This window comes from Hemitrygon akajei, chromosome 16, assembly GCF_048418815.1.
Source record: "Hemitrygon akajei chromosome 16, sHemAka1.3, whole genome shotgun sequence".
Lineage (NCBI taxonomy): Eukaryota > Metazoa > Chordata > Chondrichthyes > Myliobatiformes > Dasyatidae > Hemitrygon > Hemitrygon akajei.
In genome coordinates this window covers 57,738,873-57,763,849 of record NC_133139.1, presented here as the reverse complement: position 1 = coordinate 57,763,849, position 24,977 = coordinate 57,738,873, and the positions used below count along the sequence as shown (strand labels likewise).

The 24,977-nt window shown below is 42.7% G+C and overlaps 1 protein-coding gene across 1 annotated transcript in view; it reads left to right on the top strand.

The window, feature by feature from the left end:
* The window catches only part of LOC140740083 (uncharacterized), a 57,558-nt gene that overhangs the window by 2,541 nt on the left and 30,040 nt on the right, over positions 1–24,977 (top strand). Inside the window, exon 2 of the mRNA XM_073068955.1 lies at positions 7,792–7,854. Coding sequence (XP_072925056.1) covers positions 7,815–7,854 — 40 coding nt within the window. The 5' untranslated portion in view covers positions 7,792–7,814. The remainder of the gene's footprint in view (positions 1–7,791; positions 7,855–24,977) is intronic.

The following is a 24,977-nucleotide window of genomic DNA, read 5'->3' as shown; positions in this document are numbered from 1 at the left end:
ACTATCGTCCAGTAACACTCATATCTACGATGATGAAATGCTTTTGAGAGGTTGGTTATGGCTAGAATCAACTCCTGCCTCAGCAAGGATCTGGACCCACTGCAATTTGCCTATTGCCATAATAGGTCTATGGCAGACACAATGTCAATGGCACTTGACACGGCTTTGGATCACCTGGACAATACAAACACCTAGGTCAGGATGCTGTTCGATGACTATAACGCAGCGTTTAACACCATCATACCTACAGTCCTAATCTGAGCCTCTACCATACCACCCTCTGCAAATAGATCCTCGATTTCCTAACTGGAAGACCACAATCTGTGTGGATTGGTGGTAATATCCCCGTGCATACAATCAACAATGGCACACCTTGGATGTGTGCTTATCCCACTGCTCTACTCCCTCTATACCCATGACTGTGTGGTTAGATATGGCTCAAATGCCATCTATAAATTTGCTGATGATACAACCAGCATTGTTAGTAGATGAAACCCCTTTTTACTGGGTTTCTAGAGATGCAGCCAGTAAGCCTCTCGCTAACAGCCACTGGACTTAGCAGTGAGAAAACCACCTTTCTCAAACTTTGTATGTCTAGGGAGTCAGTATGACTTGGATCCCACCAAAACCAAGAAGATGGGATGTCTTGACCACGCGAACCTTGATCAGCCCCCGTGCAATTAGCTGTTGGCACGAAATACACAGAATACTGCAAAGAAAGTATATTTACAAATGCTAGCTTTATCGAACAGTTGGGGAAAAAATGTAAAAAGGACCCATTATAGTTAACCCAGTTCAAATGTGTACATAAGTAGGAGCTCATCTTGAAGTTGTCTTTAACTCACGCTGGACCCGACGTCTGTGTGGGAAAAAAACACCACCTTCTGAACGTCGCTTCAAATCCACCTCGAGCAAATGGGCTCCCCCACAGGATTATTGGTCCTTCCTCCTTGAAGCCATTCATCAGTACAAAGCATCTTGTACAACAGGGATGGAATCCTCAGCAATCTCCCGTTTAAAAGACCTTGACCTACACCAGTGTCCGTCACAAAAACCTCTCCCAATTGCACCATCCTGATTGGCTGACAACATTCTGAAGATGAACAACGTAGCCTCTTGTATTTAGCTCAAACCCAAACATGCTAAAAACAAAATAGACTCCTCTGACAGAACTGTTAAAATGCAATAGGTGCAGCATAGCAGTAAAAATAACTTGGTGTTACATAGAATTTCAGATGGAGATGAGAGGACGTACAGGAGCGAGATATACCAGCCAGTTGAGTGGTGTTGCAGAAACAATATTGCGCTGAATGTCAGTAAGATGAAAGAGCTAATTGTGGACTTCAGGAAGGGTAAAATGAGGGAACACGAACCAGTCCTCTCAGAGGAATCAGAAGTGCAGAGAGTTGTAAAATTAGTATGTTCCATCTTGGGTACTAGCTTTCATAGTATCCAAGACACCTTCAAGGAGTGTTACCTCAGAAAGGCAGAGTATTATTAAGGACCCCAATGCCTAAGACATGCACTCTCCTCACTGTTGCTGTTGGGAAGGAGATATAGAAGACTCAGTGATTCAGGAATGGCTTCTTCCCCTCTGCCATCCATTTCCTAAATGGACACTGAACCCATGAACATACTATGTTTAAAATATTATTTCAGTTTTGCACTGTTTCATCTGGCTATTTAATATACATGTATACATCTGTAATTGATTTACTTATTTTTTTCTATATTATGTATCACATTGTACTGCTGCTGCTAAGTTAAATTTCATGACATGCTGGTGATAATAAAACTGATTCTGATCAAGTGTTTTTGTTTATTTACTGGGGGTGTTTTTATCTGGACAGTGATTGCCACTTGAAACATTTATTCAGATGGTTTAGTAGAAGTGATTATTTGGGCTTGTATTACAAAATAAATACAAACCCCATTTCCAGAAAAGTTGGGATATTTTCCAAAATGCAATAAAAACAAAAATCTGTGATATGTTAATTCACGTGAACCTTTATTTAACTGACAAAAGTACAAAGAAAAGATTTTCAATAGTTTTACTGACCAACTTAATTGTATTTTGTAAATATACACAAATTTAGAATTTGATGGCTGCAACACACTCAACAAAAGTTGGGACAGAGGCATGTTTACCATTGTGTTACATCACCTTTTAATAACACTTTTTAATCATTTTGGAACTGAGGATACTAATTGTAGTAGATTTGCAATTGGAAATTTTGTCCATTCTCGCTTGATATAAGACTTCAGCTGCTCACCAGTCCGTGGTCTCCATTGATTCTCCTCTTGCCCCATATATATATATGCCATATATGCGCCATATATTTTCAATAGGAGATAGATCTGGACTGGCAGCAGGCCAGTCAAGCACACGCACTCTGTCTACAAAGCCACGCTGTTGTAGCCCGTGCAGAATGTGGTCTGGCATTGTCCTGCTGAAATAAGCATGGACGTCCCGGGAAGAGACGTCGCCTTGATAGCAACATATGTCTCTCTAAAATCCTAATATACGCCTCAGAGTCAATGGTACCTTCACATACATGCAACTCACTCATGCCGTGGGCACTGATGCACCCCCATACCATCACAGATGCTGGCTTTTGCACCTTTCGCTGATAACAATCAGGATGGTTGTTTTCATCTTTGGCACGGAGAACTCGACGCCCGTTTTTTCCGAAAACTAGCTGAAATGTGGATGCATCTGACCGCAGCACACTGTTCCACAGTCTTTTGGTCCACCTGAGATGAGCTCGGGCCCAGAGAACTCGCCGGCGTTTCTGCCTAGAGTTGATGTATGGCTTCCTCCTTGCGTAATACAGTTTCAAGTTGCATTTCTGGATACAGTTTCAAGTTGCAGCGATGGACTGTGTTAAGTGACAATGGTTTTCCAAAGTACTCCCGAGCCCAGGTGGCTATAATTGTCACAGTAGCATGACTGTTTCTTCGGTAGTGCCGCCAGAGGGCTCGAAGATCACACGCATTCAACAGTGGTTTCCGACCTTGCCCTTTACGCACTGAGATGTCTCTGAATTCTCTAAATCTTTTCACAATATTATGTACTGTAGATGTTGAAAGACCTAAGTTCTCTGCAATCTTGCGTTGGGAAATGTTCCTTTTGAACTAACAATTCTCTCACGAATTTTGGCATAAAGGGCTGAGCCATGACCCATCCTTGCTTGCAAAGACTGAGCCTTTGATAGATGCTACTTTTATACCCAGTCATGATACCTCACCTGCTACCAATTAGCCTGCTTAATGTGGAGTCTTCCAAACTGGTGTTACTTGAATATTCTGTGCACTTTTCAATCTTATTTTAACTCTGTCCCAACTTTTGTTGAGTGTGTTGCAGCCATCAAATTCTAAATTTGTGTATATTTACAAAATACAATAAAGTTGGTCAGTAAAACTATTGAAAATCTTTTCTTTGTACTTTTGTCAGTTAAATAAAGGTTCACGTGAATTAACATATCACAGATTTTTGTTTTTATTGCATTTTGGAAAATATCCCAACTTTTCTGGAAATGGGGTTTGTAGATGTCACGTGTAGGATTTTGGGGTTTATCAGGATGGATTGACTTGATGAATTTTCTCAGCCTCTGTCTAGGGTGCTGATTGTGAGGTTAAGTTTTCTCATAAAATTTGAAATCTAGCTTGCCCTGTTTTCGAATACATTTAAGTAGCAATAGTTATTGTGACCTTTTAGCTGAAAACTTTTGGCTCATTGGACTGGTTCTGTGTAAAATGATCTTTGGATGGGTTGACCATCATGCAGAAAAGCAGCGGTCCTTGGTTTCAAAGTGACAAGATCTAGTTTCCATCTTTCTGAGTCTCCCATTGGTGCTGGTTCTGGGGGTGATTACATAGCTGCACTTTCCACTGCCTATAAGGCAGTCATTCTACCTATGGGTGTTAGTTTGTTTTTTGGGGGAAATCAAAACTGGTCCTGATTCCTCCCTGGTTTGTTGTTGTGGATGCAAACCCTCAGTAACGCACACACAACGCTGGAGGAACTCAGCAGGTCAGGCAGCATTAACAGAGGGGAATAAACAGTTGATATTTTGGCTGAGACCCTTCCTCAGGACTAGAAAGGAAAGCCAGAATAAGAAGGTGTGCAGAGGCGAAGGAATCAAATTGGCAGGTAGTAAGTGAGATCAAGTGAGGGGGAAGGTGGCTGAGGGAGGGGATGAAGAAAGAAACTGGGGTAGAAGAGGTAAAAGGCTGAAGAAGAATGAATCTGATAGGGAAAAAACTGTAAACTGTGGGAGGAAGGGAAGGAGGAGGGGAACAATAAGGAGCTGGTGAGGAGGAAAGAAAGGGTGAGAGGGAACCAGAATTGGGAAATAGAAAAAGAGTGAAGGGTTGACAAATAATCAGAAGTTAGAAATCAATGTTCATGCTATCAGGCAAACACGAGGAAATCTGCAGATGCTGGAAATTCAAGCAACACACACAAAATGCTGGTGGAACGCAGCAGGTCAGGCAGCATCTATAGGGAGAAGCGCTGTCGACGTTTTGGGCCGAGACCCTTTGTCAGGACTAGACAAAGTCCTAGAAGTCGTGACGAAGGGTCTCGGCCCGAAACGTCGACAGCGCTTCTCCCTATAGATGCTGCCTGGCCTGCTGCATTCCACCAGCATTTTGTGTGTGTTTCATGCTATCAGGTTGTGTTGCTGTGTACAACGTCTGGAGCTGGAATATTCACAAAAGCTTTGATGAGAACTTCCTTACTGTGTGACATTGCAACTCGGGTATGAGAAGTTTGCTTACAACATAAAATACTGCAGAGTGACTTTAAGATAAAAATGTCCATTTATACAAAGGACTATTTTTGGTCTGAAGCATATCCTTAAGAGTTTTACAGTGATATCCTCTCGGAGGTTCAAAGTACATTTATTATCGAAGTATATATACATTTTGCAACCTTGAGATTCATCTCCTTACAGACAGCCTCAAAACAAAAAAGAAAACCGTCAAAAGCCTAATGTACAGAGAGGAAAAACAAATCATACAAACAATAAAAATAATCAAATAGCATTCAGAACGAATGTGTGTCCACAGACGCCACAACCTTAGTTCAGTGCAGAACTGCCTGACTCTTGCCTCTGGTTCCAACACATATCTTTTCATTCTGGCCCAGCATTTACATTGTTGAAACATTGGGTCATTCCTTGCTCTAGGACCCAGGCACTGTGGCTTTGATACACTCTGGGCCTGGATCCTGCTGCTGTGTTTCAGCCCATACCCGACCTTTCCAAATTGGCCTGGTGCTTAGATCGATCAAACCTTGGGTCTTTCCTCACTCTTGGTTTTGATGGAGGGGCCTTGCCTCTGCTCGCTTTGATTTTGCCTCACCTTTGCAAACCCCAGCTCTGTCACTCTGCCTTGCCTTTGCTTGCCTCTCCATTGTTTGCAGTGATTGTTTACCAGAAAAGTGCTATTGATTAAGTTTAGTTACTGTTGAGCTATTTTTACATGTTTGAGTACTTCAAACAATAAAGGTCACATTCTTGAGCAGGGCTTCCTTGTGCAGTGCTCTACCTTCTATTTAGGTCCATATTTTTGTTGTTTAAAATTATTTTGGGTTATAGCTATTTGCATTGTAAAAGATACTATTTCAGAGCTTTTTTCCTTTGTAGAAATAGGATTATCCCTGAAGAACTATGAATGAGCTGTCTTCAAATGGACATCCTTTTCTTTGTGGTAAGACTTCAATAATCTCTAACAATGTCTAAGTACTAGAAAAAGCCATTTCACTTTAGAACTCTATATACCTGTGTGTTTTTCTCAAATTTTCTTGGTAGATGTTTGGAGAGAAACAGTGCAGGTTTCAGAGAGTGGAAAGTCATGGCAATACCTCTTTTGTGACTTTCTAGAAAGTACAGATGGTGCTCGGGAAAGCAACTGGGTTCCAGAAGAAAGCTTCACAGCTCCGGAATCCACCCAGTTAACAGCTAGTGGCAAAATCTGAATTTAAATCTCCTAATCCATCCTGTATATTCTGGTAAAAGACTAAAGCTGCAAAATACTTGTATTGTAACTGCAGGAACTTCAGAAACTTGGACACTGGGTTTCTTTGCTTTCTACCAATTAATTGCTCGTTATAATGTATACCATCCTGAGCATTAGGTTGGGTTTTATTACCATTTGGTAGAATGATTAATTTTTCTTTTGTTACCAGTGACACAGAAAAATAATTGCTTTGGTCAGGGTGTTGAATAAATCTCGACAGTAGGGCTGACCTTACCGTGCTTTCTACACCAGCTGAGAAGGTGTTTCCACCCTAACTTTATGCCCCAGCTCTTGGTTCACGGCATATCAGGAAGTTGCCCAGGCGTTAGCTAAATGTGATAATGTTTTCTTCTCTAACCATCCTTTAGACATGTAGTTTTAGATCACTTGATGTGGGGAAAATAAATATTTTCCTCAACTCTATGTTCTTTTTACTAGTTGCCTTATATCTGTGCCTGCAGTATTAGTGTCTCTATTTTGCTCAATTAGGCACTTTATCCACTCTATTTAGATCTTGCAAATTTCTCTTCAACCTACTCTGTTCCAAAAGAAGTGAATCCAGACTGCCCAATTGTTCCTTCCCAGTCAACACTTGTGTAAGTAGCTCCATGAGCTTTTTAGTGCTGTTTTTATTGCTGGAATGTAGTGACCAAAATTATGTGGAGCTGTAGCCTAACTCATGATTTGGACAGTTCAAGATAATTTCCCTGCCTTGTATTCTAAGCCTTCCTTGTAATGAAATGTCTAGAATGCTGCTTCACTCAGTTAAATAAATAATTTTGTGGCCTTTGGGAATTCGTGGGTGCACACTCCAAGATTAACCTGTTCATCTCCATGCCTCTTTATCCTACCATTTATTGTACAGTCTTGCCATGTTTTATCTGTACAACCGTATTTCATCTGTATTTTATAGATGTAATCTGGCTTTTGACTTATTGAAGCAACAGAGCTGATTGATATCCAATGGATTTGGATGTTTACTGCCCGTTCAGTTTTTTTCCTACTTTTCATGCTGCGGTATGGTTCAGTACCCTCTTCAAGGTACACAACATCAGATAGGGCATGAATGGGTACAACAGTGATGCCTCTCGTAGTCAATTTTCTGGTGTTTGCTCCAGAAATCATAACAATTTGGGTGGAGTATTGAAGAACCATCAGCAAGTCTGGAGCCATCACCTGACAAGTGCTGGAGCAGAGTGTTGTTAGATTTGGGGATGGAGGACTGGATGGAAGAGAGCACACATGACCCATTTTTATTTAAAAATAACTAGTAGAACTTTTATTGTGCAGTCTAGGGGAAAGCCAGTAAGAACTGGAAGAAAACAAATCTTGCGTCCTCAAATTGATACAGAAAAAAAATCATAAGTTTTGCATTTTTTCTTTTGTGTAGAAGTATTGTCACTATGATCTATTTCGCAAATTTTTGGTTGCAAAAGTTATGAACCATTAACAACTTTGTTTCTGTAAAATTATAAGCTTTGTTTGGGAATGCTTATAATTTAAAGGTGCAGAATTAATATGCTGACTTTAATCATCCTTAAAATTTAACCTTTGTTACTACTTCAGTGTTGTACCATTGATGTTATCTGTATGAATGCAAAAAAAAAAGAATGAATTCTGGTCCTGATATTGCGATTTCCTTCATTGATGTGACAACAATATTCTGTTTATGGCTGTGCTAATTCACCAGAAACTTAAAATATTTTCAGCAATTTGACAAATATATATCTTTTATCATTATAATGTCCTGTTTCAAAATCTTTACAGATTGGGATCAACTCCGGAGAACTATGACCGAACTGTCCTTAAAAGGCCTTCCACTTCTGCAAGGTAACTTTTGTATATTAAGTTCAAGTTCAAAAATTAAAATACTTTTTTAATTCATGTGACCTGGTACATTGTAATCAGTGAAAAGTATTGTCAACTCACTATCCTGACATGTTTATTTTTAAAAATGATGAAGCCTGTTCTTAATCTTAAAGTGTTGCTGGAGCTACTCTGAGCTTTTTGCAATGCCAAAGACTTCCTGTTTTCTGTAACAAATATAACCATGGTAAAGAGCCTTCACTCTAGCACACACTTTATCTCAGTGTCCAATTTTCTAACTTGTAGAATCAAATTGCATAGAATGAGGCCAACTGACCTGCCATATTCTGATGACTTTTGACATAAACTTTTATGTAGTGCCCTCTGCTTCTCGTCATGTTGTCTTTTAAGATTTTGAAGTGTAACTTAGGTTAGAATTGATTGCATGTAACACTTCCCCCTTTTTATTGATTTTGAGGAATTTTCCCTAATTCCTCTAAGTATAGGCACTTAGAGCACAACACAGGAACAGGCCATTCGGCACATAATGTTGTGCTGAACCAGCAAAAAAACAAATCAGAAACACCCAAACACTAATCCATCCTACCTACACCATGACCATATCCCGCCTCCTTCCTTAGATCCATGTGGCTATCCAAACGTCTCTTAAACGCCTGTGATGTATTGCCTCTACCACCACACCAGGCAGTGCATTCCAGGCATCCACAACTCTGAGTAAAATAACTTGCCCCTCACATCCCGCTTGAACCTATCCCCTCTTTCAATGCATACCCTCTGGTATTAGACATTTCAGCCCTGGGAAACAGATATTCTCTGTCCACTCTTTCTATGCCTCTCATAATCTTGTAAGCCTCTATCAGATCTCCCCTCGGCCTCCAACACTCTAGTGGAAACAACCCAAGTTTATCCAGCCTTGTGATAGCACATGCTGTCTAAACCAGTCAGCATCCTGGTAAACCTCTTCTGCACTCTCTCGAAAGCCTAAAGTTCCTTCCTTTAGTGGGGTGACCAGAACTGTTAGCAGTTATTGAGATGTAGCTTAACCAGAGTTTTATAAAGTTGCAACATAACTTCCTGACTTTTGAACTCAATACCTCAAGTAGTAAAACCAAGCATTCCATAAGCCTTCTTCACCACCTTATCAATTTGTGTAGCTACTTTCAAGGAGCTATGAACTTGGAACCCAAGATTGCTCTGCTCAGCAGGACTGTTGAGGACCTCTCCATTAACAATGTACTGTCTCCTTTCATTTGCCCTACCAGAGTACAACACCTCACTTGTGCAACTGAGCTATATTGTGCTGTATTATTTGCCAGCCTTCTACATCATCCACAACTCCAGCAATCATCTGCAAATTTATTAACCCAGCCATCTACATTTTCATCCAGGTCATTTATATACATTACAAACAGCAAATTCCCTGTGGAATTCCACTAATTACAGACCTCCAGCTTGAATAAGTCCCTTCAACCACTACCTTCTGTCATCTATGTACAAGCCATTTCTGAATCCAGACAGCCAATTTCCTGTGGATCCCATACACCTTATTCTGGACTAGCCTCCCACGAGGGACTATGTCAAATGCCTTAATAAGATCTATGTAGAAAACATCCATTGCTCTGCCCTTATCAATCTCTCTCATCACCTTGTTAAAAAATCAACTTGGTAAAGCATGACCTGCCATGCACAAAGCCATGCTAGCTCTCCCTAATTAGGGCATGGGCTTCTAAATGCTCACATATCCCATCCCTAAAATTTTTTCGAGCAATATTCAACTCTTAGTAAGTTATTGTAATTCATAATCTACAGGTTCCTGGTGCAGATTTTTCTCCAGAATTGCTATGAACATGTAATATGACCAAATTGGAATGGCATTATAGCAGTTGATCTTGACAAAATGTGGTAGTAGAGACATATTACTGAGCTGATAATCTAGAGGTTTAACTAAAGGTTAATTACCATCACGAGGGCTGGAGCATTTTAAATTCAGTTTAAATAAGTCGAGGATGAAAAGTGAGTGTATGTGACCATTAATACTCTGCCTGGTATTTTATTTCATTATAGTTACACTACTGCCCTTTATTTCACAATATTATTTTAGTGTGAATATGACTGTAGATCATAACTGCCCCCTGAACTTAACCTGACAGACTGCTCATTTGTATCAAGACTATTATGACTAAGTATAATAAAATTAAAAATGAATGGACTGAGCATCTGACTTAGAGGTGGAGGTACGTACAGCCAGTTTGGACAACCCAGATGATATTGGAGTTATCCAGCCAAGGTCCCAGAGCTCCTCTCTTTTCTTAGGTTTGTGCTATTTCCAGAAGGTGGCAGCATAGACACACAGGTTAAGTTTTGGGGGTTGGGGAAGGTAGCCTGGTTATATATTCAGTATCGGGTCAGATCTGAGAAAGGAAACTTCTTGCTGATTAGCATCTGTCTTAACTTGGCTGCAGAATCTGTACTTCTAATGAATACCACTTGGAAAAAGTATTGAGAATACACAAGTCTGCGGGTTCAATTGACCCTGACTACATTAATGACAACGACCACATTAATGAGAACAACCACTAGATAGTCCCACAGACATAGTCTTTCTTCAGCAGTGTGGTAGGGGGATGCTGTGTCTTGAAGTGTGTTACAACCATAGTGTTAAATGAGATGTATTTGGCCCTCACTTCTCAACTGAAGGTTGGGCTGTCACGAGACTGAAGACTATCAGTAGTTAGAGAGTCAGAACAATAGAGCACAAACAAGCCCTTTGGCCAATCTGGTGTATGCCAAACTGCTGAATGAACTAACTGTTGAAGACCTGTACTTCAACACCCCCTAATGACATCTATATGAAACGCTTTTGCAGGAAAGCAGCATCCATCATTAGGGACCCCCACTACTCAGAATGTGCTCTCTTTTCACTGTTCCCATCAGGAAGATGGTACATAAGCCTCAGGATTCACACCACCAGATTCAAGAATAACCATCAGGCTCTTGAACCAAAGGGGATAACCTCATTCAACTTCACTTGCCCATCATTGAAATGTTTCCAGAACTAGTGGACTTGCTCTCAAAGACTCTATCTCAAGTTCTGAATATTTTTTGCTTCCTTACTTATTATTATTTCTTTCTTTCTGTATTTGCACAGTTTGTTGTCTTTGTACAGTGGTTAAATGTCCTAGTTGATGTGGGTCTTGGGTTGATTCTGTTATGGTTATTATTTACTGTGCCACCCCACTTGCTGCCATTATTCAGCATCCGAGTCCTTGTGTTTCTATGTGTAGCTGAATCCCTTGGCTTTGTTTCCACATCGGAGGAGTGGTTTTTGGGAGCAACTCTTCCATGAAGACCATCTCTGACAAGACTTTTCTGGATTTGGGTTCCAGAGGTTTATGTGAGTTCAGAGCTGATAGTGCTAGACTACTTTTGATTTAGAAGGGGCATCAGTTTGATACATCTCTTGTCTGCTGCACTCAGTTTCCATGGCGAACCACTGAATTGAACTTTAATTCAATTGACTAAATTGATTGAATTGAATTAATTGGTCCTCAACCTTGCCCATTTCTTTGTGCTTCTTCGGAAGAACGTGGATAGCACATACTGAAACTCTTGTCTGCTACGAAATTTCTACTTGGGAGAGATTTTGCTGATGCCAGATGACCACCTTGTGTGTTTTTTGCTATGCTTACTCATGCCATGGTGTAAGAATTTGAAGGTTAAACTGTCACATCTGCCACACTCTCATCTTTCAGCTTGGTTGCCTATCACCGAGTTTGATACCTTCTCCACCTGTTTCTGTTTCAGTTAATCAGTTTAGTTCATTCAACTCACTAACATCCTGTTTCTTATCTTTGTTTTATCATGCACTGGGCTATATATAGACAATAGACAATAGGTGCAGAAGTAGACCATTCGGCCCTTTGAGCCTGCACCGCCATTTTGAGATCATGGCTGATCAATGACTATCAATACCCAGTTCCTTGATTTCCCTATCCATAAGATACCTATCTAGCTCCTTCTTGAAAGCATCCAGAGAATTGGCCTCCACTAGCTTCCGAGGCAGTGCATTCCAGACCCCCACAACTCTCTGGGAGAAGAAGTTTTTCCTTAACTCTGTCCTAAATGACCTACCCCTTATTCTCAAACCATGCCCTCTGGTACTGGACTCTCCCAGCATCTGGAACATATTTCCTGCCTCTATCTTGTCCAACCCCTTAATAATCTTATATGTTTCAATCAGATCCCCTCTCAATCTCCTTAATTCTAGCGTGTACAAGCCCAGTCTCTCTAACCTCTCTGCGTAAGACAGTCCAGACATTCCAGGAATTAACCTCGTGAATCTACGCTGCACTTCCTCTACAGCCAGGATATCCTTCCTTAACCCTGGAGACCAAAACTGTACACAATACTCCAGGTGTGGTCTCACCAGGGCTCTGTACAAATGCAAAAGGATTTCCTTGCTCTTGTACTCAATTCCCTTTGTAATAAAGGCCAACATTCCATTAGCCTTCTTCACTGCCTGCTGCACTTGCTCATTCACCTTCAGTGACTGATGAACAAGGACTCCGAGATCTCTTTGTATTTCTCCCTTACCCAACTCTACACCGTTCAGATAATAATCTGCCTTCCTGTTCTTACTCCCAAAGTGGATAACCTCACACTTATTCACATTAAACGCCATCTGCCAAGTATCTGCCCACTCACCCAGCCTATCCAAGTCACCCTGAATTCTCCTAACATCCTCATCACATGTCACACTGCCACCCAGCTTTGTATCATCAGCAAATTTGCTGATGTTACTTTCTATGCCTTCATCCAAATCGTTAACGTAAATGGTAAACAGCTGTGGTCCCAATACCGAGCCCTGTGGCACCCCACTAGTCACCACCTGCCATTCCGAGAAACACTCATTCACTGCTACGCTTTGCTTTCTATCTGCCAACCAGTTTTCTATCTAGGTCAATGCCTTCCCCCCAATGCCATGAGCTTTGATTTTACCCACCAATCTCCTATGTGGGACCTTATCAAATGCCTTCTGAAAATCGAGGTACACTACATCCACTGGATCTCCCCCGTCTAACTTCCTGGTTACATCCTCGAAAAACTCCAACAGATTAGTCAAGCATGATTTACCCTTTGTAAATCCATGCTGGCTCGGCCCAATCCTATCACTGCTATCTAGATATGCCACTATTTCATCCTTAGTAATGGACTCTAGCATCTTTCCCACCGCCGATGTCAGGCTGACAGGTCGATAGTTCTCTGTTTTCTCCCTCCCTCCTTTCTTAAAAAGTGGGATAACATTAGCCATTCTCCAATCCTCAGGGACTGATCCTGAATCTAAGGAACATTGGAAAATGATTACCAATGCATCCGCAATTTCCAGTGCCACCTCCTTTAGTACCCTAGGGTGCAGACCATTTTGTCAGCCTTCAGTCCCATCAGTCTACTCATCACCGTTTCATTCCTAATGTCAATCTGTTTCATTTCCTCTGTTACCCTATGTCCTTGGCCCATCCATACATCTGGGAGATTGCTTGTGTCTTCCTTAGTGAAAACAGATCTAAAGTACTCATTAAATTCTTCTGCCATTTCTCTGTTTCCCATAACAATTTCACCCAATTCATTCTTCAAGGGCCCAACGTTCTTAACTATCTTCTTTCTCTTCACATACCTAAAAAAGCTTTTGCTATCTTCCTTTATATTCCTGGCTAGCTTGCGTTCGTACCTCATTTTTTCTCCCCGTATTGTCTTTTTAGTTAAGTTCTGTTGTTCCTTAAACACTTCCCAATCATCTGTCCTCCCACTCACCTTAGCTTTGTCATATTTCCTTTTTTTTTTAATGCTGTGCAATCTCTGACTTCCTTTGTCAACCACTGTGGCCCCTTTCCCCCCTTTGAATCCTTCCTTCTTTGGGGGATGAACTGATTTTGCACCTTGTGCATTATTCCCAAGAATACCTGCCATTGCTGTTCCACTGTCTTTTCTGCTAGGCTATCCGTCCAGTCAACTTTGGCCAGCTCCTCCCTCATGGCTCCATAGTTTCCTCTGTTCATTTGCAACACTGACACCTCCGATCTGCCCTTATCCTTCTCAAATTGCAGATAAAAGCTTATCATATTGTGATCACTACCTCCTAATGGCTCCTTTACTGCAAGATCGCTTATCAAATCCTATTCATTACATAACACTAAATCCAGAATAATCTTGTCCCAGGTCGGCTCTCGTACAAGCTGTTCCAAGAATACATCCCGTAGGCACTCTACAAACTCCCTATCCTGTGGTCCAGCACCAACCTGATTCTCCCAGTTCACCTGCATGTTGAAATCCCCCGTAACTACTGCGACATTACCTTTGCCACATGCCAATGTTAACTCCCTATTCAACTTGCACCCAATATCCATGCTACTGTTTGGTGGCCTGTAGACAACACCCATTTGGGTCCTTTTGCCCTTACTGTTCCTCAGTTCTATCTACACAAACTCTACTTCTCCTGACCCTATGTCCCCCCCTTGCAAAGGACTGAATCTCATTCCTCACCAACAGGGCCACCCCACCCCCTCTGCCCACATTTCTGTCCCTATGATAGCACGTATACCCTTGTACATTCATTTCCCAGGTCTGATCTCCCTGCAGCCATGTCTCCGTTATCCCAACAACATCATAGTTACCCATTCGCACCTGGGCTTCAAGCTCATCTGCCTTATTTCTGACACTTCTATACTTGCAAAGTAATCATATTTTTCTTTGAAGAGTGGGCTATTACTTAAAATGTTACTTTCTTTAAAAAGCTACAAAAAACTCTGTTTAGTTTTTAGAAAACAAATGTCTGCAAATTTAAAATTTGCCCTTTTCTACTCACATAGTAATGCAGAAGGCAAAAAATAGACATGTAAAACAACATTTATACAAAAAAATTAGGATGCCTAAGACTTTTTGAACGTACAATACCCCTTGTGCAGTTGGTTCTTGGATTTGCTCATTTCCAGACCCCAGTCAGTTCTTATTGACAAAAACATCTCCTCTACAATCTCCATCAGCACAGGAACACCACAGGGATACATACTTAGCCCCCTGCTCTACTCACTTTACATCTATGACTGTGTGACTAAGTACAGCTCCAAAACCATATATAAGTTTGCTGATGAACCACTGTTGTGGGCCATATCAAAGGTGGTGATGAATCAATATACAGGAGAGAGATTGAAAATTTGGCCGAGTAGTATAATAACAACAACCGCTCACTGACTGTCAGTAGGACCAAGGAACTGATTTAGACTTCAGGAGAGGGAAACCACAGGTGCATGAACATTGGAGGATCAGAGGTGGAAGTCAGTAACTTTAAATTCCTGGGTGTCACTATCTCAAATAACTTGTCCTGGACCCATCATATAAATATAATTGCAAAGAAAGCACAACAGCGCTTCTACTTCCTCAGGATTCTGTGGAGATTCAGCATGTTATCAAAAACCTTGGCAAACTTCTATAGATGTGTATTGGAAAGTGTGCTGACTGGCTGCATTAAGGCCTAGTATGGAACATCAATGCTTTTGAGTGGAAAATCCTACAAAAGGTAGTGAATTGGCCCAGTACATCATGGGTAAAACCCTCCCAACCATTGAGCACAGCTCCATGAAACATTGTTGTAGGAAAGCAGCATCCATCATCAAAGGTTCTCGCCACCCAGGCAATACTCTTTTCTCACTGCTGGCATCAGGTAGAAGATACAAGTGCCTCAGTACTCGTACAAGTAGTTTCAAGAACCGTTACTACCCCTCAACCATCAGGCTCATGATCCTGTTTACAGTTACTGTTCTCGATTTGCTAAGTATGTCTGCAGTAAAAGTAATCTTGGTTTTATGTGGTGACATGTATGTACTCTGGGGCCACATGTTTCCCATACAGAATACCCAACCACTGGCCCCATGTTTCACACATAGAATACCAAACCACTGGCCTGAAGTTCTCCGCACACAATATCCAATTGCTGGCCCGAGCTTCTCACAGAATACCCAATTGCTGGCCTGAGGTTCTCCACACATGATATCCATCCGCTGGCCCGAGGTTCTCCTCACAGAACACCCATCTGCTGGCCGGAGGTTCTCCACACATGATACCCATCTGCTGGCCCGAGGTTTGCCACATAGAGGTAGATATGCTTGATGGTGGGGAGGACTTTACCTGTGACGGACTGGGCCATATCCACTACTTTTTGTAGGATTTTCCATTCAAGAGCATTGGGGTTTCTATACCATGTTGTGATGCACTACACATCTATAAAAGTTTGTCAAAGTTATAGGTGTCGTGCTGAATCTCTGCAACCTTGTAAAGAAATAGAGGTGCTATTATGTTTTTGTAATTTCAGTTGTGTGCAGGGCCCAGGACAGGTCCCCAGAAGTAATAACACAGAGGAATTTAAAGTTGCTAATCCTCCACCTCTGATTGTCCAATGAAAAATAGCTCATGGACCTTTGGTTTTCTTCTTCTGAAGTCAATAATCAGCTCCTCAGTCTTGCTAACATTGATAAGATGTTGTGGCGCTACTCTGCAAGATTTTCAATTTCCCTTCTATATCCTGTTTCATCACCACCTTTGACTCAGCCTGTGACAGTGATGTCATCAGCATACTTGAATATGGCATTGGAGTTGTGCTTAGCCACACAATCATAAGTGTAAAACAAGTAGAGTAGGGGCCTAAAGACACAGCCTTGTGGTGCACCTTTGCGCATGGCGATCATGGTTGATTTGTTGCTCTCAATCTGAACTGACTGGGACCTGCAAGTGAGGAACTCAAGGATCCAATTGCACAAGAAGCTATTGATGCCAGACTCCAGGAGCTTATTGATTAGATTTGAGGGGATTATGGTAATGCTGAGCTATAGTCAGCAATGTATCCTTTGCTGTCCAGAAGTTCCAGGGTTGAGTGAAGAGCCAATGAGATAGTATCTGTTGTGGACCTGTTGTTCTGATAAGCAAATTGGAGCAGTTTCTTATCAGGCAGGAATTGATACGTTTCATCACCAACCTCTCAAAACACAGCATCACTGTGGATTTAGGTGCTACTGGACAATAGTGAGGCAGGTCATCACATTAAGATGTACAAAAAAGCTGGATGAACTCAGCAGGTCGAGCAGCATCCGTTGAAAGAAGCAGTCAACGTTTTGGGTTGAGACCCTTCATCAGGACTAAAGAAGGAGGGGGCAGGGGCCCTATAAAGAAGGTGGGGGGAGGGTGGAAAACCAATCAGAGGAAAGATCAAGGGGTGGGGGAGGGGAAGCAGGGAGGGGATAGGCAGGAGAGGTGAAGAAGGAATCTAAGGGGAAAACACTATGAGTAGTAGAAGAAGGCAGAGTCATGAGAGGTGATAGGCAGCTTAGAAGAGGAGACAGAGTGAAGGTGGGATGGGGGAAGGGAGAGGGAGGGAATTACCAGAAGTTGGAGAATTCGATGTTCATACCAAGGGGTATCATCAGCAAACTTACTTATGTTATTCTCAGTGCCTTCATCTAAATCGTTGATGTAAATCGTAAACAGCTGTGGTCCCAATACCGAGCCCTGTGGCACCCCACTAGTCACCACCTGCCATTCCGAGAAACACCCATTCACTGCTACCCTTTGCTTTCTGTCTGCCAACCAGTTTTCTATCCATGTCAATATCTTCCCCCCAATGCCATAAGCTCTGATTTTACCCACCAATCTCCTATGTGGGACCTTATCAAATGCCTTCTGAAAATCGAGGTACACTACATCCACTGGATCTCCCTTGTCTAACTTCCTGGTTACATCTTTGAAAAACTGCAATAGATTAGTCAAGCATGATTTGCCCTTGGTAAATCCATGCTGGCTCTGCCCAGTCCTATCACTGCTATCTAGATATGCCACTATTTCATCTTTAATAATGGACTCTAGCATCTTCCCCACTACTGATGCTAGGCTGACAGGACGATAGTTCTCTGTTTTCTCCCTCTCTCCTTTCTTAAAAAGTGGGATAACATTAGCCATTCTCCAATCCTCAGGAACTGATCCTAAATCTAAGGAACATTGGAAAATGATTACCAATGCATCCGCAATTTTCAGGGCCACCTCCTTTAGTACCCTAGGATGCAGGCCATCTGGACCTGGGGTCCAGCCTTCAGTCCCATCAGTCTACTCATCACCGTTTCCTTCCTAATGTCAATCTGTTTCATTTCCTCTGTTACCCTATGTCCTTGGCTCATCCATACATCTGGGAGATTGCTATGTGTCTTCCTTAGTGAAGACAGATCTAAAGTACTCATTAAATTCTTCTGCCATTTCTGTTTCCCATAACAATTTCACCCAATTCATTCTTCAAGGGCCCAACATTGTTCTTAACTATCTTCTTTCTCTTCACATACCTAAAAAAGCTTTTGCTATATATTCCTGGCTAGCTTGCATTCGTACCTCATTTTTTCTCCCCGTATTGCTTTTTTAGTTAAGTTCTGTTGTTCCTTAAAAATTTCCCAATCATCTGTGCTCCCACTCACCTTAGCTCTGTCATATTTCCTTTTTTTTTAATGCTATGCAATCTCTGACTTCCTTTGTCAACCACTGTGGCCCCTTCCCCCCCCCCCCTTTGAATCCTTCCTTCTTTGGGGGATGAACTGATTTTGCACCTTGTGCATTATTCCCAAGAATACCTGCCATTGCTGTTCCACTGTCTTTTCAGCTAGGATATCTGTCCAGTTAACTTTGGCCAGCTCCTCCCTCATGGCTCCATAGTTTCCCCTGTTCATCTGCAACACTGACACCTCCGATCTGCCCTTATCCTTCTCAAATTGCAGATAAAAACTTATCATGTTATGGTCACTACCTCCTAATGGCTCCTTTACTTCAAGATGGCTTATCGAATCCTGTTCATTACACAAGACTAAATCCAGAATAGCCTTGTCCCTGGTCGGCTCTCGTACAAGCTGTTCCAAGAATACATCCCGTAGGCACTCTACAAACTCCCTATCCTGGGGTCCAGCACCAACCTGATTCTCCCAGTTCACCTGCATGTTGAAATCCCCCATAACTACTGCGACATTACCTTTGCCACATGCCAATGTTAACTCCCTATTCAACTTGCACCCAATATCCATGTTACTGTTTGGTGGCCTGTAGACAACACCCATTAGGGTCTTTTGCCCTCAGTTCTATCCACACAGACTCTACTTCTCCTGATCCTATGTCCCCCCCCTTGCAAAGGACTGAATCTCATTCCTCACCAACAGGGCCACCCCACCCCCTCTGCCCACATTTCTGTTCCTACGATAGCACGTATACCCTTGTACATTCATTTCCCAGGTCTGATCTCCCTGCAGCCATGTCTCTGTTATCCCAACAACATCATAGTTACCCATTCGCACCTGAGCTTCAAGCTCATCCGCCTTATTTCTGACACTTCGTGCATTCAGATATAGAATTTTTAGCCCATTTGTCCTCTCTCTGTTAAATTCACTGCCTATTGTGCTTAACCCAGCTCCCCGAACTCCCATCGGGCTATACGCCCCTTGAATTTTGTTGTCCTTCCTAAATTTACTTATTCTTTCTGCACATTTAACTCCATGTTCCATCAGACCATCCCTCTGTACATGTGTCCTTATCACTTGTTCCGCCTCACCTTTCTCTACTACGCACTTAATATTCCAGAACCGTGTAGTCCCCACCTGTCCTTTATTCTTCATCTCGCTATCCTCTCTCGCATTCTGGATCCCTGCCCCCTGCAAATTTAGTTTAACCCCCCCCCCCCCCCCCCCGAGAAGCACTAGCAAACTTTCCTGCAAGAATATTAGTACCGCTCCAGTTCAGGTGTAAACCGTCCCATCGGAACAGATCCCACCTTCCCTGGAACAAAGCCCAATTATCTAAAAACCTGAAGCCGTCCCTCCTGCACCATCCTCTCAGCCACGTATTAATCTGTATAATCCTTCTGTTCCTTGCCTCACTCGCACGTGGCACAGGTAGCAATCCTGAGATTGTTACCCTGGAGGTCCTGCCCTTCAGCTTCGCACCTAACTCACTGAACTCACTACGCAGGACCCCCTCACTCATCCTACCCACGTCGTTGGTCCCTACATGGACTACAACATCTGGGTTCTTGCCCTCCCTCTCAAGAATAACCTGCACCCGATCTGAGATGTCCCGGACCCCTGCACCAGGGAGACAACATACCATCCGAGACTCCTGATCTTCCCCACAAAATCTCCTATCCGCTCCCCGACTATAGAATCCTCTATCACTACCGCTCTCTTCTCTTCCCTCCTCCCCTTCCTCCTCGACTTCCTGGACCAGGCAGTTGCAGAGGGAACGATCCCTGCGAAAAGCAGAGAGGGGTAGAGAGGGAAAGATGTGCTTAGTGGTGGGGTCCTGTTGAAGGTGGCGGAAGTTGCGGAGGATAATATGCCGGATCCGGAGGCTGGTGGGGTGATAAGTGAGGACAAGGGGAACACAGTCCCTGTTGTGGTGACGGGAGGATGGGGTGAGGGCCGAAGTGCGGGAAATGGAGGAGATGCGGGTGAGGGCATCATTGATGATGGCAGAAGGGAAACCACAATTCTTAAAGAAAGAGGACATTTGGGATGTCCTGGAACAGAAAGCCTCATCCTTGGAGCAGATGCGGCGGAGACGTAGGAACTGGGAATAGGGAATAGAATTTTTGCATTTGGCAGGGTGGGAAGAGGTATAATCAAGGTAGTTATGGGAGTCAGTGGGTTTATAGAAGATGTCAGTGAACAGTCTATCTCCAGAGATGGAGACCGAGAGATCGAGAAAGGGGAGAGATGGACCAAGTGAATTTGAGGGCTGGGTGAAAGTTAGAGGCAAAGTCAATGAAATTGACAAGCTCAGCATGGGAGCAGGAAGCAGCACCAATGTAGTCATCAATGTATCGAAGGAAAAGTAGGGGAGCAGTACCAGTACAGATTTGGAGCATAGACAGTTCCACATAACCCACGAAGAGGCAGGCATAGCTAGGGCCCATGCGAGTGCCCATAGCTACACCCTTGGTCTGAAGAAAGTGGGAAGAGCCAAAAGAGAAGTTATTAAGTGTGAGTACCAGTTCCGCCAACCTGAGGAGTGTGGTGGTGTTGGGGAACTGGTAAGGTCTATTGTCCAGAATAGACCAGAAAGTAGCGGAGGGCCTTGAGGCCTTCTTGATGGGGAAATAAAGTGTATAAGGATTGGACATCCATGGTGAAAATGAAGCGGTCGGGACCGGGGAACTGGAAGTTATTGAGGTGGAGGGCATGGGATGTATCCCAGATGTAGGTAGGGAGGGACTGAACTATGGGTGACAAAATGGAGTTGAGGTAAGCAGATACAAGTTCGGTGGGACAGGAGCAGGCCGAAACTATAGGCCTACCAGGACAGTCAGGCTTATGGATCTTGGGGAGGAGGTAAAAGCAAGCAGTGCGGGGTGTGGGAACTATGAGTTTGTTGGCTGAGGATGGAAGGTCTCCGGAGTTGATAAGGGCAGTGATGGTACGGGAGACAATGGTTTGATGTTTCTTGGTAAGCTCCTGTTCCAGGGGTAAGTAAGAAGAGGTGTCAGAGAGCTGCCGTTTGGCCTCACTGAGGTAGAAGTCCGTCCACCAGACCACTACGGCACCACCTTTGCCTGCGGGATTGATGGTGAGGTTAGGATTATTGCGGAGAGAGTGGATGGCAGTGCGTTCAGAGGGAGTGAGGTTGGAACAGGAGAGAGGAGTGGTGAAGTTGAGATAGTTGATGTCTTGGCAATAGTTGGAGATGAAAAGATTGAGTGCAGGTAGAAGGCCCGGTGGGGGTGTCCAGGAGGAAGAGGTCATCACATTCTTTGGCTCTGGTATAATTGAAGCTTGCTTGAAGTGGGTGGGTACCTCAGACTGCCGTAGTGAGGGATTAAAAATCTCAGTGAACACTCCAGCCAGTTGATCAGTATAGTCTTTAGTACTTGGCCAGGTGCTTCACTGGGGCCGGATGTTTTTCGTGACTATGCCCTTTTGAAGGCTGCTCACGTGTTGGTCTCAGACTGAAATCATAGGATCATCAAGGGCTGTGAGTTTGTGATGGTTGCTCCATGTTTTGATGGTCAAAGTGAGCATAGAAGGCATTGAGCTCATCTGGAAGCGAAGCCCTGCTGTAGCCAATGTTGCTTGATCTAACTTTATAAGAGGTGACAGTATTCAAGCTTTTTCATGACCATCGAGCACCCTTCATTGATTCAAGTTTAGTCTGGAATTGCTGCTTTGCCAGTGAGACGGCTTTCCGAAGATTGCACCCAGGCCTCTTGTAACTATCTTGGTCGCCAGACTTGAATGCCTCTGATCTAGCTTTCAGCAAATTGCGGATCTCATGGTTCATCCAGGGCTTCTGATTGGGAAGACTCCGAATGATTTTTTGGGGACACAAGCGTCTGCAACTCTTTAAATAGAGTCTGTTACAAGCATTGACAACCATCGTGTATTCATTCAGATCCTTAAACACATTCCAGTCTACTGACTTGAAGTAATCCTGTGGCCGCTCCTCTGCCTCCTGCGACTACCTCATTGTTCTAATCTATGCAGCTTTGCTCCTTAACCTCTGCCTGTATGCAGGTAGGAGAAGGTCAGCCAAGTGGTCTGATTTGCTGAAATGCATTCTGGGTATGGAATGGAAGGCATTCCTTATTTTTGTATAACAGTGTTCTCAAGTGTGGGGACCTTTGGTGCGACAGGTTATATGCTGATGGTAATAGGGCAGGGTTTTCTTTAAGCAAGCTTTGTTGAAGTGCTCGAGTGATTTGTAATGTGTCGGGATGGATTGTTTCTTGTTTAGAGATGGCATCGTGCAGTATCTCAGGTCAGGGGCTTGATTATAGTTGGCCCTGTTGGTACGTAATCCTGAGGATTATGGAAGAGAGCACTCTAGGTAACTAGAATAGATGGCACTTGACCATTAGGTGTTCAAAGTTGGGGCAGCATGAGTTCAACAAAATTGTCACATCGGAGAACCACTGAGACTTTATCATGAACCACACACAACCTCCTTTTGCCTTTCTGAATTAGCGGTTCGGTCCATACGGAAAATTGAGAGGCCTTCAGTTTGACTGCTGTATCTGGTGTGCTGGGAGATGGCCAGACATAGAATACAACAGTCCCTCATTTCCTTCTGACACAGCAATCTTGCCTTCAGGTCCTCAATTTTGTTCTCCAGCGACTGCACTTTTTCTAACAAAATGCTGAGTAAAGGGGGCCTCATTCCTCTGCGATTCAGCCTGATTTGGAGTTCCACCACCCCTCCACTCCCCCCGCCTCACTTCCAGCTACTGTGATGAACCCTTGTCTGAGTAGGTGTTGTACCTCCCTGGTCTTCTGAGATCTTCAGACATCTACTATTGAAATCTGTAGATCATTATTAAGCTGATTTAAAAGTAAATCGCTTGGAGGGAAATTACTTGTTGCAGGTTGCAGTGAGAGTACTTTGAAAGAGGTATATTTAAAAGTATATTTAGAAGTATTGTCCACAGCCCACAAAACGTTGCCATAGTTCACTGGTGTCATCGAGACAAATAATAATAATGTCAAGCAGTTTACATGGTAATGGACTCCTTTAATTGAAACTTAAGCAAATAAATTTGGTCCTGAAAAGGAACATAAATTGCGACCCTTTTGTGTAGGTGTTAGTTGTGTAGTGAAGACCTGGATCAGGCCTCAAACGCTCGGATTCAGCAGAAAAGTTGAGAAAAGATCAAGCGATTGAAGTTGGGTAATAGGCATCCAGTTACTAAATCTAGCTTGAAGTCAAAAGTAAGTCAGCTCATCATTAATTAGAACTTTCCAGCCCTGCTTGCTTTGCATTGTTATTGTAATTTGGGGCACAGTCAGTGCCTCCTGCTCTATTCTGAACTCCCATTGTTCTTTGTGTAAAGTTTTCCAGAGTGAATGTTGATGGGAGCTTATATCTGTTGGATGGGTGAGAAGGCTGATAACAGACCTTGCAATCTTAGACCTCTTGGAGATGAAAGCTTTCTTTCTGGCCATTTATATTGTCCATGGGAGCACATGTTTAGTCATGATATGACTTTGGTTACAGTTCATTAAATTGTTGAAAGCAGCTTTGGCCAGAAACAAATTGGATGGTGTTGCCAGTATACAGTGGCATGCAAAAGTCTGGGGAATCCTGGTCAAAATTTCTGTTACTGTGAATAGTTATGTGAGCAGAAGATGAACTGATCTCCAAAAGTCATAAATTTAAAGATGACACATTCTTTTCAACATTTTAAGCAAGATTAGTGTATTATTTTTGTTTTGTACAGTTTTAGAGTGGAAAAAAAGGAAAGGAGCACCATGCAAAAATTTGGACACCCCAAGAGATTTGAGCTCTCTGATAACTTTTACAAAGGTCTTAGACCTTAGCACTCTGAAAATTAAAATAAATGATGCCCACAAAGCAGGAAAAGGTTATAAGAAGATAGCAAAGTGCTTTCAGGTAGCTATTTCCTCAGTTCGTAATGTAATTAAGGAATGGCAGTTAGCAGGAACAGTTGAAGTCTGGAAGACCATAGAACATTACAGCACAGAAACAGGCCTTTTGGCCCTTCTTGGCTGTGACAAACCATTTTTCTGCCTAGTCCCACTGACCTGCACCTGGTCCATATCCTTCCATACACCTCTCATCCATGTACCTGTCCAAGTTTTTCTTAAATGTTAAAAGTGAGCCCACATTTACCACTTCATCTGGCAGCTCATTCCACACTCCCACCACTCTCTGTGAAGAAGCCACCCCTAATGTTTCCTTTAAACTTTTCCCCATTCACCTTTAACCCATGTCCTCTGGTTTTATTTTCCCCTACCAGTGGGAAAAGCCTTCTTGCATTCACTCTATCTATACCCATCATAATTTTATATACTTCTATCTTCTTTCTTTGTCAATCTTTTTATTAATTAAAAAAGTACATATATATATATATAAAGAAGAGGAGAATTATCTCAAGTATCTATATCGATAACAATTCATATAAAAGGTAAGCAAAATGGCTCTCCTAGCCAATAAAGTTGTAAAAGCTATCATGTGTTGAGCCCAAACAGGAATATATCCTGCTTAAGGTGGAGTGATCCCCAAAATTGCTGTAAATAAATTTGGTTGTAGGTCCAAATTCGAGACTT